The 17,599-nt window shown below is 38.7% G+C and overlaps 1 protein-coding gene and 1 long non-coding RNA gene across 9 annotated transcripts in view; one reads left to right on the top strand and one right to left on the bottom strand.

The window, feature by feature from the left end:
• The window catches only part of Upf2 (UPF2 regulator of nonsense mediated mRNA decay), a 101,034-nt gene extending 90,415 nt beyond the window's left edge, over positions 1-10,619 (top strand). For 5 of the 7 annotated variants that reach the window (XM_041630763.1, XM_041630764.1, XM_041630760.1 and 2 more), the window contains 3 exons: positions 3,927-4,068; positions 4,745-4,865; positions 9,346-10,619. In XM_041630763.1, the coding sequence (XP_041486697.1) occupies positions 3,927-4,068; positions 4,745-4,865; positions 9,346-9,355 (273 nt within the window). In that variant the 3' untranslated portion in view covers positions 9,356-10,619. Of the gene's footprint in view, positions 1-3,926; positions 4,069-4,744; positions 4,870-9,345 lie in introns of those variants that run through there. The other 2 variants (XM_041630762.1, XM_041630761.1) reach the window with 1 other exon arrangement.
• Positions 1-17,599, bottom strand: part of LOC121432652 — a 48,792-nt gene that overhangs the window by 20,295 nt on the left and 10,898 nt on the right. For both annotated transcript variants that reach the window (XR_005972212.1, XR_005972213.1), the window contains exon 3: positions 7,444-7,584. This is a non-coding gene — a long non-coding RNA (uncharacterized LOC121432652). The remainder of the gene's footprint in view (positions 1-7,443; positions 7,585-17,599) is intronic.

Here is a 17,599-nt window from a genome sequence, read left to right as displayed (position 1 = left end):
CCAAAACTGCTTCTCAGTTACCTGGTCTTGATATTTTACCACTGTAACCAGGGTTCTCAAATCCCAAGTATTGAACTTTTTCCCTAGGCCTACTTAGATTTTTGAGCTAGACTTTTTTTTTTCTTTTAAAGGAAACTTAGTCATCCCATTTTAGGTCTCCTTTATCTTTCTCTCTGCTCTTCCTCTGTACTCCCTACCCATGCCAATGGCTTTTCTTGGCATAAAAAAAAGTAAGTCTGAAAAAGTCATTTAATTCTAACATTTTAAGACATAATACAGCGCATAAAACCTTTACATGTGTGGGGGTGGGGACAAAGAGTAGTGTTTAGCTACTATAATTAGGTATTTCTTGGTTCCCATTACTGCATAACTACTCATGTCTTGGCATGTACCTTGGGTCCTGAGTTTTATTAACTAAAAATAAGCTTAGTAATATCTTTCTGAAGAAAAGCTATACAATAGTTTTCCTCTTTATTGTATTAAGGTACACATAAAAATCCATTTGTCAGCATGTCCATATACAACTTGTAGGCTTTGACAGTACATCGAAATATACCTCAAGGCTAGGCATGGTGACATACACCTGTAATTCTCAAAGGCTGAGACAGGGTCATTAATTTGGAGGCCAGTTTCAGGTAAATTATTGGAAGAAGCATTATGGTATTTTGTAGTCTGAATAAGTGTATTTTGTTCTGTTTTTTTTTTATTTACCATTTGGATGTTGGCTTTTCTATAAATGTGAAATCTGTTACTGTATAGGAATGTTTAATTCTTCACCTCAGTGAAAGATCTCTTTGTGACAGGATTTCTGTTTAGAAAAACCTTACTGTGGTAGTCATCTGCAGAAAAAATGTATCAGTGAAGTGAGTTGGTAAAGGGAAGTAAAAGTGCCAAAAGTTAATGTCTATATTTATGTATTTATTGATTTGATCATTAAAAATGTTTTAGCATAATAGCTTTGTTATATACTTTAGCATATTTTGTTTTTAAAAAGACAAAGTAAATCAGGCAGTGGTAGCACAACCTTTAATCTCAGCACTCAAGAAGTAGAGGCAGGTGGATCTCTTGAGTTCCAAGCCAACCTGGTCTATAGAAGGAATTCCAAGACACTCAGGGCTACACAGAGAAGTCCTGTCTTGAAGAAGGAAAAAAAAAAAAAAGTTGGGGTTAGAGAGATAGCTCAACCGTTTGGTGTTTGCATGAGGACCAGAGTTTGGATCCAAGCACCCATATAACAAACCAGAATCCTACAGACACACGTAACTCAGTTCTGAGCAATCCAGCACTCTTTTCTCCCTCCCTCAAGCAAATGTGCAAATAAAATGAATTTTTAAAAAAATGTAAAAATGTAAAGTAACAGATTCAACACAATGCCCAGCAAAATCCCAGCAAAATTCTTCAAAGACTTCAAAAGAACGGTACTCAACTTCATATGGAAAAGCAAAAAATCCAGGATAGCTAAAACAATCCTGTACAATAAAAGAATGTCTGGAGGTATCACAATCCCTGACTTCAAACTCTACTAAACAGTACAGTGTTACAGTACTGAAAACAGCCTGGTTATGGTATAACAGACAGGAGGATCAATGGGAACCAAATAGAAGATCTGGACATCAGTCCACACATCTTCAAACACCTGACTTTTGACAAAGAAGCAAAAAAAATATCAGATGGAAAAAGGAATGCATATTTAACAAGTGGTGCTGGCATAACTGGATATCAGCATGTAGAAGAATGAAAATAGACCCATATCTATCACCACGCACAAAACTCAAGTCCAATGGATCAAAGACTTCAACATAAAGCCAGCCACACTGAATCTTATAGAAGAGAAAGTGGGAAGTACACTCGAACGCATTGGCACAGGGAACCACTTCCTAAATATAACCCCAGCAGCACAGACACTGAGAGAAAAAATTAATAAATGGGACCTCCTGAAACTGAAAAGCTTCTGTAAAGCAAAGGACACGGTCAACAAGACAAAACGACAGCCTACAGGATAGGAAAAGATCTTCACTAATCCCACGTCAGACAGAGGTCTGATCTCCAAAATATACAAAGAACTCAAGAAATTGGACACCAAAAGAACACATAATTCAATAAAAAAAAAAAGTGGAGTAAAGACAGAGAACTCTCAACAGAGGAATCTAAAATGGCTGAAAAACACTTAAGGAAATGTTCAACACTCTTAGTCATCAGAGAAATGCAAATCAAAACAACTCTTAGATTCCATCTTACACCTGTAAGAATGGCCAAGATCAAAAAACATGCTGGAGAGGTTGTGGGGAAAAGGGAACACTTGGGCATTGCTGGTGGGAATGCAAGCTGGTACAACCTCTTTGGATGTCAGTGTGGCAGTTTCTCAGAAAATTAGGAAACAGCCTTCCTCAAGACCCAGGAATACCACTTTTGGGTATATATCCAAAGAATGTTCAATTGTGCCACAAGGACATGTGCTTAACTATGTTCATAGCAGCTTTGTTTGTCATAGCCAGAACCTGAAACAACCTAAATGCCCCTCGGCCGAAGAGTGGATAAGAAAGTGGTACATTTACACAATGGAGTACTACACAGCAGAAAAAAATAATGACAGCTTGGATTTTGCAGGAAAATGGATGGAGCTAGAAAACATTATTTTGAGTGAGGTAACCCAGACACAGGAAGACAATTATCACATGTATTCACTCAGAAGTGGTTTTTAAACATAAAGCAAAGCAAGCCAGCCTACAAACCACAATCCCAGAGAACTTAGACAACAATGAGGACACTAAGAGAGACTTCCATAGATGTAATCTACATGGGAAGTAGAAAGTATAAAAAGACAAGATCTCCTGAGTAAATTGGGAGCATGGGGACCATGGGGGAGGAGAGTTCAATAAATATCAATTAAAAAAATGCAAAGTATATTTAACTTAATACTGGAAGACGAACAATTGTTTTGTAACCAATACCCATAAAGAATTATAATTTGTTACATGTTTTGACTAGGATAATTAGAATTTACTGTAACCTGAGACTATATTATATATATGCATATAGTTTTAAGATACAGCCATGTTATGATTCAGCTTAAAACAACACCTTTAGCACCCCACTGTTGCTCCTACTGACTCATGCTCCAGAAGCTCGGTAAGTGATCACACCTTTGATCTGGAGTTATTGATGAGGTCTCTTATGATAGTGCAACAGAGAATTTAGGTTATGAGACACCTAAATGTTTTATGCTTGCTGGTTAGCATAGCTTACTTAAAAAATTTCCCAGGGAGCCATGAGCTATATTTATAGATTTTTATCTAGGTTTGTCTGCCATATGCATTCCTAAGCTAGAAACATCTTGCTTAGAACAAGCATTCCAAAAAAGGGAACAGGATCTCAGGATGAGATGCTTCATTCTCATCTTCGAAACAGAGAAGTGCTCAGAATGCTGAAGATGGGTAGATTTGCCATATATAGTTTGGGAGGCAAGTAGAAATGTAAGGAATGTGCCTTTCATTTTGATCTATAAAAGCCTTTTGAAAGTTGTTCACATGAGGGGTCTGCAGGATGAAAAGTTGCTCTGTCTCTAGGTGTATGCTTCCAAAGAACTGAAATTTATGAATTCAGTCAAACTTAGTGGCCTTCCACTTCAGGTATCTTTTGGAAAAGTCTGATTTATAGTGAAGGATAGATTGGGTTGTTTTGGTTTGGTTTTTGGTTTTTTTTAGACAGGGTTCCTTTGTGTAGTCTTGGCTGTCCTAGAACTAACTTTGTAGACCAGGCTAGCCCCAAACTCACAGAGATCTGCCTACCGCTGCCTCCCAAGTGCTCAGATTTAAAGGTGTGTGCTACCACTGTTCAGCCTGACAGTATTGTTTTCTAAACTAATATATTTAATTCTTAACTATTTTATTAGGCTATTTGTGATTCCAATGTTATTTTTCCTCCAGTTTAAAATTCTTAATGTGCCCATGTCGTCCCAACTTGCTGCAAATCATTGGAACCAGCAACAAGCAGAACAAGAAGAGAGGATGAGAATGAAAAAGCTCACATTAGATATCAATGAACGACAAGAGCAAGAAGATTATCAAGGTATAAAATAATTTATAGCCCATAGACTTCCAGTGCCATCACTCTGGAGACTGAGGCAGGAGGGTCACCATACATTTAAGGGCAGCCTGGGCTACAAAATAAGACTCTATCTCAGCCGGGCGGTGGTGACGCACTCAAACTCACAGAGATCCTCTTGTCCCTTTGCCTCTGCCTCCCAAGAGCTGGGATTAAGGGCGTGCATTGCCACTACCTGGCTGTAAATAAATCTTAAAAAAAAAAAAATAGTGTTTACTGTGCAAGCATGAGTGCTTGAGTTGGAATTCCCAGCACACACATTAAAAAAAAAAAAACAAAACAGGTGTGGTGATTAATATTTGTAACCCCAATGTTAGAGAGGCAGATCTCTGGGGCTTGCTGGCCAGCCAACCTCAAGTAATAGGCAAGGCCCAAGTCCCAGTAAGAGACCATGTTGAAAAACAGGATGGACAGTGCCTGAGGGAAAAAAAAACCCTGTATGTTATCCTAGCTATCAAGGTTGTTACTTCCTTTACCTTTTCATGCTTTCAATACTTCATGATCATTAGCCTAAATGTTTTTTGAAAGTTGCTACCTACATATAAACACCAATGAACTTGATCTCCTGGTTTTTTGTGCATTTGTAGAAGCATATATTTACAAGAGTTAACAGCATTTCTCTCTTTACTCCTAATCACAGAAATGTTGCAGTCTCTTGCACAACGCCCAGCTCCAGCAAACACCAATCGTGAGCGGCGGCCTCGTTACCAACATCCAAAGGGAGCACCTAATGCAGATCTAATCTTTAAGACTGGTGGGAGGTAAACAGCCTTTACTTGATTCCTCCTCACAAGGGTTCCTGTTCATGTTTTTGTGAAAAATTGAATTTGGGATTAGCCTGTTACATCACTGCTAAACATACAAAATAGTTTTAAGAGTTTGAAGTCAGGGATTGTGATGCCTCCAGAAGTTCCTTTATTGTACAGAATGGTTTTGGCTACCCTGGATATTTTGTTTTTGCATATGAAGTTGAATATTGTTCTTTCAAGGTCTGTGAAGAATTTTGCTGGGATTTTGATGGGAATTGCATTGAATCTGTAGATTACTTTTGTTAAGATTGCCATTTTTACTATGCTAATTCTACCTACCCAAGAGCATGGGAGATCTTTCCATTTTCTGGTGTCTTTATCTATTTCTTTCTTCAAAGATTTAAAGTTCTTGTCATATAGGTCTTTCACTTGTTTGGTTAGAGTTATCCCAAGATATTTTATTATTTGTGGCTATTGTTAAGGCAGATGTTTTTCTGATTTTCTTCTCAGCCCAGTATCATCTGTATAAAGGAGGGATACTGATTTTTTTTTACGTTAATATCTTGAAATTTGCAGGCAAATGAATGGATTTAGAAAAAAACATATTGAGTGAGGTAACCCAGACACAGAAAGACAAATATAATATATACTCACTCGTAAGTGGCTTTTAGACTTAAAGCAAAGAAAAACCAGCCTATAGTCCACAACCCCAGAGCACCTAGACAAGACCCTAAGAGAGGCATACATGTATCTACATAGCAAGGAGAAAAAGACAAGATCTCCTGAGTAAATCAGGAGCATGGGGGTCGCTGGAGAGAGTAGAAGGGCACAGGGGAGGAAGAGAGGGGAGCGGGAAAAAAATGTATAGCTCAAAAAAAAATTAGAAGCAATGAAAAATATTAGTTTTCTGCCTGTTCATTTTCTTTAAAGTAGCTTAAAGTGTATGCTGTAGTATTGATATCTGTCACTTTCATAAAATCATCAGAAACCAGAACTGTTAGAATGTTTTCACACTTAATATTGACATTTTCATTTGGTAGGTTAACTTCTCAGGTGTTCTTGTCAATATCCAAGACTCTCTCAACTAAAATAATATCTTTTTTATCATTCTTATATGATGGGTTGCCAAAAAGTAGAAGAAAACAGTGTCCATACCCTCAAGACTAAAGTCTAATGAAAAAATGTATTTACGAGTACTTGAAAGTTAATTCTGCACTAGTTGTTTTTGTTTTGGGGTTTGTTTGTTTGGGGGGGGGAGGGTTGTAGTCCTTGATGCCCTAGAGCTCATTGTGACTGGGCATACCTTGAACACAGATATGTCTGCTTTTGCCTCCCAAGTGCTGGGATTAAAGGCGTGCACCACAACACTCGTCTTAGTCATTTTAAAAAATTATTGAAATATGAAGTATTTCCTAGGAAGTAGGAAACAGAGTACCAAGCCTCAGCTGCTCTCCCTTCATGCCATCAAAACCAGTACCACCTGGGTGACTTTTTAACTCTACCAAGTCTACTGCCAGCTCGAGGCACAACCTTGGCCACCTGTGGAACACAGCTTCTGTGTACTGACTCTGCAGAAACACTTCCCAGATTTCACCTTAGTGAAGCTGATTACTTCTTAATCACTGCTAACTTCTCAGCTCCAGCTGACCAGCATGGAATGTCCCAGCAAAGCAAAGGTTTCGCTTCAGCAGTTCTGCTGTCTTGTTAATCCCAGCTCACCCTAAGCAGAACCACAGACTTCTTAAAGCAAATATCCCTGATTGAGTCTTTAAATATCCCCCTGAAATTTCACAAGCCAGGCCTCCATCCTCTGCACTACTCTCAGCATTCTTCCAAGCTCGCACAGTCCATCCCACTTATCTCTCAACACTTAGAGGCATCTCTAGTCCAAAGTTCTAAAGTCCTTCCACAAGCCTCCCAAACCATTGTCAGGTCAGTCACAGCAATACCCCACTACACTGGTACCAACATGTTTTGTTAGGGTTTCTGTTGTTGCAACGAAACACCATGACCAAAAACAAGTTGGTGAGGAAAAGGGTTTATTAGGCTTACACTTCCATATTGCTGTTCATTACAAAAGGAAGTGAGGACAGGAACTCAAGCAGGATAGAATCCTGGAGGCAGGAGCTGATGCAGAAGCCATGGGAGGTGCTGTTTACAGTTTTGTTTCTCATAGCTTGCTCAGCCTGCTTTCTTATAGAATCCAGGGATTACACCTCCCACAATGAGCTGGGCCCTCCCCCATTAATCATTAAGAAAATGCCTTACAGCTCCATTTTAATGAGGCATTTTCTCAATTAAGGTTCTCTCATTTCAGATAACGCTAGTTTGTATGTCAAGTTGACATAAAACTAGCCAACACATCCATCATCTTTAAGAATGGCTCTCTGAGCCTATCATGGTGGCATATGCTTATCCTAGTACTTGATTGGGCAGAAACAGGTGTTGTTTCTGTGAGTACAAGGCTTGCTTGATCATAGCAAGTTCCAGACCAGCCAGGGATACATAAGAAAGACCCTGTCTCTAAAGGGGCAGGGTAGAAGTGGCATATGGCAGGGGAGTACTTTCCTCAGTAGTTAGGAGTACTTACTGCTCTCTCCATGAACTTGAGTTTGGTTGTGGCAACTTAGAACCATCTGTAACTCCAGTTTCAGGGGATCTGACGCCTTTAATCTCCACAAGATCAGGCACACACAGGTAAAACATTCACAAAAAAATCTTCTTAAAGGCCCTTTGTAAAGAAAGTATAACAAATGCTTTAAAGATATAGGCATGCTGGGCAGTGGTGGTGCACACCATTAATTCCAGCACGAGGTAGGCAGATCTCTGTGAGTTTGAGGCCAGCTTGGGCTACATAAATTCCAGGACAGAGAAGGTCTACCTTGTCTTGAAAAAAAAAAAAAAGAAAGTGAATGCTTCAGTTTCATGTGGATTATTCCAGCACTGCTCAAACTTTACAGACGCACATCAGTTATTTACTGAAATGCATCTTGCCTACTCATGTTTTCATAATAGTGTTGCTGTGTTGTCTAGGTTCATTTAAGCTTAGTTTTCCCATCTCATCTTTTCAAGCAGCTAGGACAGCTGACTTAAGCTTTTATTGTATACCCTTCTCACACACACATTGCTGGATAATTATCCCAGCTAGGCATGTGTTCTCCCATTGAGTTAAACCCCTAAACCATTGTTCTTGTTTTTTTGAGACAGAATCTCCCTATGTGCAGCTCAGGAAGGCCTTCAACTCTCCTAATTCCTGTACAGAGATTAGAATTATGTTGTTCCACCATACTCCATGTAGGAACTTACTTATGAAATAGTGTACCTCCTAGAATAACAGCCCAAGTGTGCATTAGAAATACTTTTTTCAGCTCTTAGCATCAGTCACTCAGGGTGATTCTTTGCCTATAAGCTAATCAAGTGACATGCTACTAAGTCTGAAGTCTGTCTTACAAAGCTTTTTAACGTTTTCTTCTCTCATCCGTTGAACTTAATTCCATTTTAGGCAACTGCTTTGTGTTTACTTCAGGAGAGACCTTTGCATCTTTGAATTATTTCTTTCAGGGGATGGTTGCATCGATTTCCCCCTCATTCAGTTTGTTCAGTTCCGGGGTTGTTTTGTTGTTGTTTTGGCTTTTTTCATGTGGGTAGATACAACTCAGGATACACTTCTCCATGTTTATGTATTTTATTCCTTGAAGGTTTTTTGCAAAACATAATGTGGGAGTTCATTCAAACTGTCATGAGGAAGTGCAGCAGAAGTTTGTTGTCTCAGTTTTGGAGACAGGAAATGTGAGGCCAGGAAATCAGCAAGGTTGATTTCCTCTGAGCTATAAAGAACATATTTAGGCTTCTCAGCTTCCAGAAGCTTGCTGGCAGTCCATGGCTTACAGATGTGTCACCGTAGTCTGTGTCTTTATGTCCACATAGTGTTCTTTCTGTGCATCTCTGTGTCCATGCTTTATTTTATAAGAATGTCCTCATGTCTGGAGCTCACCCTATTGCAGCATGCATGGCTACATTTTAACTGATCACATCTGTTAACAGCTTTCCAAATAAGGTTATAGTCTCATGTTTTATAGGTTAGACTTCTCCTTATGCATTTAGGTGATACACAAGTCAACCACTCATAAACTGATTTCTTAGCATATTAGAAATTAGTTGTAGAGAGCCACATAAGGTGTTATGTGCCTTATTATAATACTATGACTTGGGAGCAGAAGACAGGAAAACCACGAGTTCATGATTATCAGCAACATAGTGAGTAGAAGGCTAGGTTGGGCTACATATGACCATATCAAAAGTGTGGGAGACAGAAATTAGCTGCAGAAAAGGTATAGGAGCCATGTGTGGTCTATGGAAGACATGTGTGATCTTCAAAAGGCATTTACTAGGAGAAGTTGATGTATGGTGATTGCTGGTGCTTGAGTCTTTCTTGCTCCAATTTTGTCCTGCAGTGGTAAAGTTTCTAACGTCAGCCTGTTTGTACCTTTAGGAGACGTTGATCCAGCAGCACGTGTCATTTCATTAGGTCCTGTATCTGATGTTGTGGATAGTGGAGTCCTCCAGCAATTGAATGAGAGCAGCGGACACATCTCAGCATGTCGGTCTAGAGAGTTGCGAATCTAAACCTGGGACAGGCTGGGGCCATGAGGCAGAAACACCAGCCTCCGCCAACACCGGAACAAGCCGACGCTTCCAGACAAGGCAGAAAGGCCTTTTGTAATGGAAATCACGTGAGGGTTAATCTTCTCTTGAGAATGTCAGTCAAGAAATGAGAAGGTTCACTTGACTACTGAGCAGTTACACCAGGAAGAGTGTCAATGAGATGACTGAGCCGGAGAAGACACGGTTGAGATGGGAATGGTATGGGGGAAATGAACTTGAGTTTTAAACTTGATTTAAGTTACAGTGTCTCTGAATTGAACATCCCATGTTGGAAGAAGATACATTTGGGGGCTCCAGGACTACAGTAGAAAAGTATAGAGCAAGCAGTAAAATCTTCTAGTAAAAACTTACATGCAGGACAACAAAATGATGAAAGATATACAAATGCCAGATAAGCCACCAGGAAGGGTTTTGTTAAGGAGTTTGTTTCAAGAGGAGCAAGGGATGAGAAAGGAAAAACCTGTTTTATCCATCAGAGTCAGTGATGTAAAATTGCCTATTATAGTGAAAGAAAATGTGAAGACTGTTAATATGCAAAGCATTAATTCAGATGGTTTAGAAAAGTCTGATACCAGCCTAAGAACGGGGATATAGTTGAGCCCATTGTAAGTATCATTGAAAACAAAACGTGCCAGTGAGCATGTCATGGAAGAACGAAGGACAACAAGAAGTGGATCAGAGTATTTTGTTGACCTTCATGGGTTTACAGCCTCTGTGTCTAAACAAAATATGGAAACAAGTAGAGCTTTTACTTTGCTTTTGTTTTCGTTTCATTTTGTTTTCTTCCCCTCCCCCCAAATAGAAATGAGGGTTCTTAGTCTGTTTCTGACAGTCTGTTAATTTATTAGGATAGGTATTTTTCATTTGCTTTCAATAGGCATAGTAATTTAGTTAAAGAACACATCTGTATGCTACAACTTGATTACATCTTTTTTTCTATTTTGCATCTTTCTTTTACCATGTTTCAGTTTCTGCATGTAGATTTCAATAAGAAACAAAACTTGTAAAGTTGTAACATTTCACATGGAAATGCTGCCCAATCTTCACCAGCTTCAGAAATCTGACCTTTGCCGATGCTGCAATAAAGTGTTGTAATTTGGATTTGGCATGATTTGTTTTATTTGGTTTGGGAAACCTTTCAGCTGGTCAGTATCACCCAGGGTCTTCTTCATGCTTTATAAAAAATATTCTCTGATAGATAAAATGGTACATGACTATAATCCCAGAACTCAGGAGGAGCACAAGTTGGAGGACCAACCTGAGCTATATAGTGACCTTAGTATATAGTGAGACTTTGTCTTTTTAAAAAACAAACAAAACAAAACAAAAAAAAACAACAGCTAAGGTCTCCCTATAGCCTTGGCTGTATATAATCATCCTTTAGACCTTGGAACTTAATTACATAGACCTGGAACTCTGCCTGCCTCTGCTTCCCAAGTGCTGGGACTAAAGGTCCCGTGCACAGAAGACATTGTCTTTAAACACCTAGTAGTAGATTTCTTGTCTAGCTTGACCCTGGCACTGTGTTATATCTCTTAAGAAAAATGAAAGAAACAAAGGCAAGAACTTCCAATGTTCCTAAGTTACCCCCCCGCCCCCGCACACATTTATCAAAGATAAGCAGATATTCACAAACCCAGCTGTCAGACTCCTTCCTTCCTTCCTTCCCTCTAGTGATCTACCTTTAAGAACTAATGAACTGAAAACTAACCCAACTGAGAACCTTTCTCAAGGAAAGCCCCTGCACTTTCCTAGCAGGGCCTCAGACACCTTTTTATATATATTATAAATATATATATATTATATATATATATGTATGTATGTATATAGTCTTTGCATGACAGCCATTGCAGAATGGACCCACTTAAAACCAAGCAGCCAGCCAAGGGGAAGGTCATAGTCAGGAAGCAGTGGAAAGAGATGAGGAAAGTGGAGGAGGGAAAAGAAACAAGGAGCAGCACTTGGAACCACAACCCAAGAGGCCCAGTAGGGGGCGAGGTTGTAACTGTCATGCTCTAGGTTTGAACCTCAGTACCAGAAATAACAAAAGTTAGGATGGCAATAATCCCTTTGCCCTGCAAGTAATAATACCAATCCAATAAGCCAGTGGGATATTACCTTAGAATATAAAGATTAGTATGGAGAAACGCTTTCATTCTGCAGATGAGTTGTCCTGAGAGGTGTCTTGTTACTCAGTGTCAATAATTATTGGGAATCCGAGGTCCCGAGTTCGATTCCCGTCTGGGTAATTAAGTGTGTGTGTGTGTGTGTGTGTGTGTGTGTGTGTGTGAATGTAGATATGCATGCATAATTAATCGGAAAAAAATATCTTTATCCATAGTGAGAAACTTCAGGGCTGAAATTATATTAAATATGCCCTAGGTTCTCATTGGAAGTAAGTTTAAAGTATTTAAAGTATTTACACTTTCAGGGGTGGAGAGATGGCACAGTGGTTAAGAGCATTGACTTTTTCTTCCAGAAGACCCAAATTCAAGTTCTGCACCCACATGGTACCCAACAGCTGTCTGTGACTCCAATTCCAGGAGATCTGATAACCTCTGGTCTATTAGGGCACTGAACACATATATGGTACAGTGTTTATACTTCAGGGGTGAACTTTAAGCTAGACTTCAATGTGTTATTTAAAGATAATTTGAGTTTGCTTAAAGCAAAGGTTATTATTATAAGGATTCTAAGTATAAAGCAATGTTCAGAAACCCATGGACAAGTAAGTGCAAGCAGAAATATTTTCTGCTCCTAACTATTGTTCATGCTCATGGTAGACTGTTCTTGTTACTCAACAAAATGTCACAGGACGGGCAGTTTAAGCAACGGCTTCTAGCGCTAGATGCTGCATGTCCAAGGTTGGCAGGGTTGGTTTCTCCTGAGACCTTCTTCACTATGTCCTCACATGGCCTTTTGTGTACAACATTTCTCTTCTTTTTTTCCTTGAAGACACACAGCCCACAATGTCTTAGAACTGGGTATGTAACAAAAACTCGTCTTGAACTTCCATCTTCCCAGGTACATGAACTTCCGTCTTGAACTTCCATCTTCCTAGGTTCTTGGTTTCTGTGGCGCTGAGAATCAAAACCAGGGGCTCATCCATTTCAGATATGCATTCAGTGGGAGCAGCCCCAAGCAAGCAAGCTCCATGGGAGCAGGTTCGGAAAAAAACTCAGGATTGCTGAGTGACCCCCTGGAGCTCTGAGTGTCCTCTGGGGCGACTGGAACAGTGTCCCTGACTGCACCATGAGGAGTAACCATCTGAGCCTTAGATCTACTGGCATCTGTAAAACTGATCACCAGTCACAGCCCCAACTACAGCAATCAGAGGAAAAGATGGGTAGACAAGGTAAGAGCACAACACCACAAAGAGCAACATGACACCAACAAAAACTAGTGGCCCTACAACAGCAGGACTTGAATACCCAAATATAAATGAAGCAGAAGAAAATGACTTAAAATATAACTTTAGGAGAATGTTTGAGGCCCTTAAAGAGGAAATGAAAAATTCCCTCAAAGAAATAGAGGAGAAGACAAAAATTTGGAAGAAATCAACAAATCCCTTAAAGAAAACCAATAAAGAGCAATCAGACAGATGAAAGAAACAATTCAAGATTTGAAAACCAAATAGAGACAATAAAACACAAACCAAGGGAATTATAGAAACAGAAATTATGGAAAAAAGTCAGCAACCACAAACATAAGCATAATCACCATAATACAAGAGATGGAAGAGAGAATCTCAAGCGCTGGAGATACAATAGAGAAAATAGACCCATTAGTCAAAGAAAACATTAAATCTAACAAAAGCTTAACCCAAAATATCCAGGAAATATGGGACACCATGAAAAGAACAAACCTAAGAGTAATAGGGATAGAAGAAGGAGAAGAAATCCAACTCTAGAGCACAGAAAATATATTCAACAAAATCATAGAAGAAAACTTTTCCAACCTAAAGAAAGATAGGAATATGAGGATACAAGAAGCTTACAAAACACCAAATAGACTGGACCAAACGTCCCCTTGCTACATAATAATCAAAACACTAAACAAACATAATAAAGAAAGAATATTAAGAGGGGCAAAGGAAAAAGGCCAAGAAACAAAGACAGACCTATCAGAACTACACCTGACTTCTCAATTGAAACAGTAAAAGCCAGAAGGTACTGGTCAAGTGTTATGAAGACATTAAGAGACCACGGATGCCAGCCCAGATTACTATACCCAGCAAAACTTTCAATCACCATAGATGGACAAAACAAGATATTCCATGATAGAACCAGATTTAACCAATACCTAGCTACAAACTGAGCCCTACACAAAGTACTAAAAGGGAAAAACATACACAACAATATCACCACTAACAAAAACTAAAATAACAGGAACTAGCAATCACTGTTCATTAATATCCCTTAATATAAATGGACTCAACTCACCTATAAAAAGACACAGGCTAACATTGGATACGAAAACAGAATTCATCCTGCTGCTGCATACAAGAAACACACCTCAACCTCAAAGACAGAGGTCGCCTCAGAGTAAAGGATTTGGGGAAAATATTCCAATCGAATGAACCTAAGAAACAAGCTGGTGTAGCTATCCTAATAGCTAACAAAATAGACTTCAAACTAAAATCAATCAAAAGGGACAAAGAAGGACATTTCATATTAGTCACAGGAAAAATCCATCAAGATGAAATCTCAATATTGAATGTCTATGCCCCAAATGCAAGAGACCCTCATATGTAAAAGAAACACTTCTAAAATTTAAATCACACTTTAAACCCCACACTAATAGTGGGGGACTTCAACACCCCACTCTCACCACTGGACAGGTCTATCAGACGAAAACTTAACAGAGAAATAAGGGAACTAACAGATGTTAGGAACCAAATGGACTTAACAGACATCTATAGAACCTTCCATCCAAACATAAAAGAATAAACCTTCTCAGCACCTCATGGAACCTTCTCAAAAATGGACCGTATACTAGGTAACAAAACAAACCTCCATAGATACAAAAAAAAAAATGCAATAACCCCATCATCTTATCAGCTCACCATGGCTTAAAATTAGAATTCAACAGTAACACTAATTTCAGAAAGCCCATAAACACATGGAAATTAAAAATGTTCACCTGAATCAACAATATGTCAAGGAAGAAATAAAGGAAGAAATTAAAGACTTCCTAAAAGTCAATGAAAATGACCACACAATATACTCAAATTTATGGGGCACAATGAAAGCAGTGTTAAAAGGAAAATTCATAGCACTAAAAGCCTACATAAAGAAGCTAGAAAAGACCTTGGGGGAGGGTTGAAGGGGAGAGAGGAGAGGCAGGGAAGGGAGCAGAGAAAAATGTAGAGCTCAGTAAAAAGGGGGAGGGGGAGAAGCTAGAAAAATCCCAGTGAGTTAACAGAACACCTGAAAACTCTAGAAAAAAAAAAAACTCACCTAAGAGGACTAGACAGCAGGAAATAATCAAATTGAAAGCTGAAATCAACAAAATAGAAACAAAACAATACTAAGAATTAATGAGACAAAGAGTTGGTTCTATAACAAAAATCAAAAAATAATAGACAAACCTTTATCCAAACTAACCAAAAGGCAGAGAGAATATCCAAATTAACAAAATCAGAAATGAAAAGGGACATAATAACAGACACAGGAAATCCAGAAAATCACTAGGTCATATTTTGAAAACCTGTATTCCACAAAATTGGAAAACTTAAAGGAAATGGACAATTTTCTGGATAAATATCACTTACCAAAATTAAATCAAGACCAGATAAGTAAATCAAATAGACATATCTGATAAAGAAATAGAAACAGTCATCAATAATCTCCTAACCAAATAAAGCTCAGGGCCAGATGGTTTCAGTGCAGAGTTCTATAAGATTTTCGAAGAACTAATATCAATATTCCTCAAATTGTTCCACACAATAGAAACAGAAGGAACATTGCCAAACTCCTTTTATGAGGCTAAAATTATCCTGATACCCAAACCACACAAAGACATTACTAAGAAAGAGAATTACAGACCAATCTCCCTCATGAATATTGATGAAAAAAACTCAATAAAATACTGGCAAACTGAAGTCAAGAACACATCAGAAAAATCATCCACCATTATCAAGTCGGCTTTATTCCAGAGATTCAGGAATGGATCAACATACGAAAATCTGTGAATGCAATCCACCATATAAGTAAACTGAAAAAAAAAAGCCCCATATGATCATATCATTAGATGCTGAAGAGGCCTTCAACAAAATACAACATCCCTTCATGATAAATGTCTTTGAGAGAGCAGGGACACAAGGAACATACCTAAACATAATAAAGGCAATATACAGCAAGCCAACATCAAACTAAATGGAGAGAAACTCAAAGTGATCCCACTGAAATCAGGAACAAGACAAAATTGCCCACTCTCTCCATATCTATTCAATATAGTACTGAGGTCCTAGCTAGAGCAATAAGACACCAAAAGGTGATCAAGGGGGTACAAATCAGAAAAGAAGTCATGCTCTCACTATTTGCTGATGATATGATAGTTTACATAAGTGACCCCAAAAATTCTACCAAGGAACTTCTACAATTCATGAATACCTTCAATAATGTAGCAGAATACAAGATTAACTCAAAAAAAAAATCAGTAGCCCTCCTGTACACAGATGATAAAAGGGTTGGGAAAGGAATCAGAGAAACAACACCCTTCCCAATAGCCACAAATAACATAAAGTATCTCAGAGTAACTCTAACCAAACAAGAGAAAGACCTGCATGACAAGAACTTTAAATCTTTGAAGAAAGAAGTTGATGAAGACACCAGAAAATAGAAAGATCTCCCATGCTCTTGGGTAGGTAGAATTAGCATAGTAAAAATGGCAATCTTATCAAAAGCAATCTACAGATTCAATGCAATTCCCATCAAAATCCCAGTAAATTCTTGACAAACCTCGAAAGAACAATACTCAACTTCATATGGAAAAAACATAAAACCCAGGATAGCCAAAACCATCGTGAACAATAAAGGAACTTCTGGAGGCATCATAATCCCTGACTTCAAATTCTACTACAAAGCTACAGTGCTGAAAACAGCCTGGTATTGGCATAAAAACAGACAGGAGGACCAATGGAACTGAATCAAAGATCCAGATATCAATCCACACACCTACAAACACCTGATTTTTTAAAAAATATTTATTTATTATGTATACAATATTCTTTCTGCGTGTATGCCTGAAGGCCAGAAGAGGGCACCAGACCTCATTACAGATGGTTATGAGCCACCATGTGGTTGCCAGGAATTGAACTCAGGTCCTCTGGAAGAGCAGCAGGCAATGCTCTTAACCACTGAGCCATCTCTCCAGCCCCCAAACACCTGATTTTTGAAAAGAAGCAAAAAATATAAAATGGGAAAAAGAAAGCATATTCAACAAATGGTGCTGGCATTACTGGATATCAACCTGTAGAAGAATGAAAATAGATCTGTATCCATCACTATGTACAAAACTCAAGTCCAAATGGATAAAAGACCTCAACATAAAACCAACCACATTGAACCTTATAGAAGAGAAAAAGGGAAGTATACTTCCTAAATATAACCCCAGTATCACAGACACTGAGAGAAACAATTAATAAATGGGACCTCCTGAAACTGAAAAGCTTCTGTAAAGCAAAGGACATGGTCAACAAGATAAAACGGCAGCCTACGGAATGGGAAAAGATCTTCACCAACCCCACATCAGACAGAGGGCTGATCTCCAAAATGTACAAAGAACTCAAGAAATTGGTAATCAAAAGGACAGATAATCCAAAAAAAAAAATGGGTAACAGACCTAAACAGAGAACTCTCAACAGAGGAATCTAAAATGGCTGAATGACACTTAAGGAAATGCTCAGCATCCTTAGTCATCAGAGAAATGCAAATCAAAACAACTCTGAGATTCCATCTTACACCTGTAAGAATAGCCAAGATCAAAAACACTGATGACAACTTATGCCGGAGAGGATGTGGGGGTAAAGGGAACACCCTTCCATTGCTGGTGGGAATCCAAACTGGTACAGCCCCTTT

The sequence above is a fragment of the Microtus oregoni genome, unplaced genomic scaffold (assembly GCF_018167655.1).
Source record: "Microtus oregoni isolate MIOR12 unplaced genomic scaffold, Mior012 000035F_ref0000213, whole genome shotgun sequence".
Lineage (NCBI taxonomy): Eukaryota > Metazoa > Chordata > Mammalia > Rodentia > Cricetidae > Microtus > Microtus oregoni.
The sequence above is the reverse complement of the archived record's forward strand: the minus strand, read 5'-3'. Positions and strand labels throughout refer to the sequence as shown.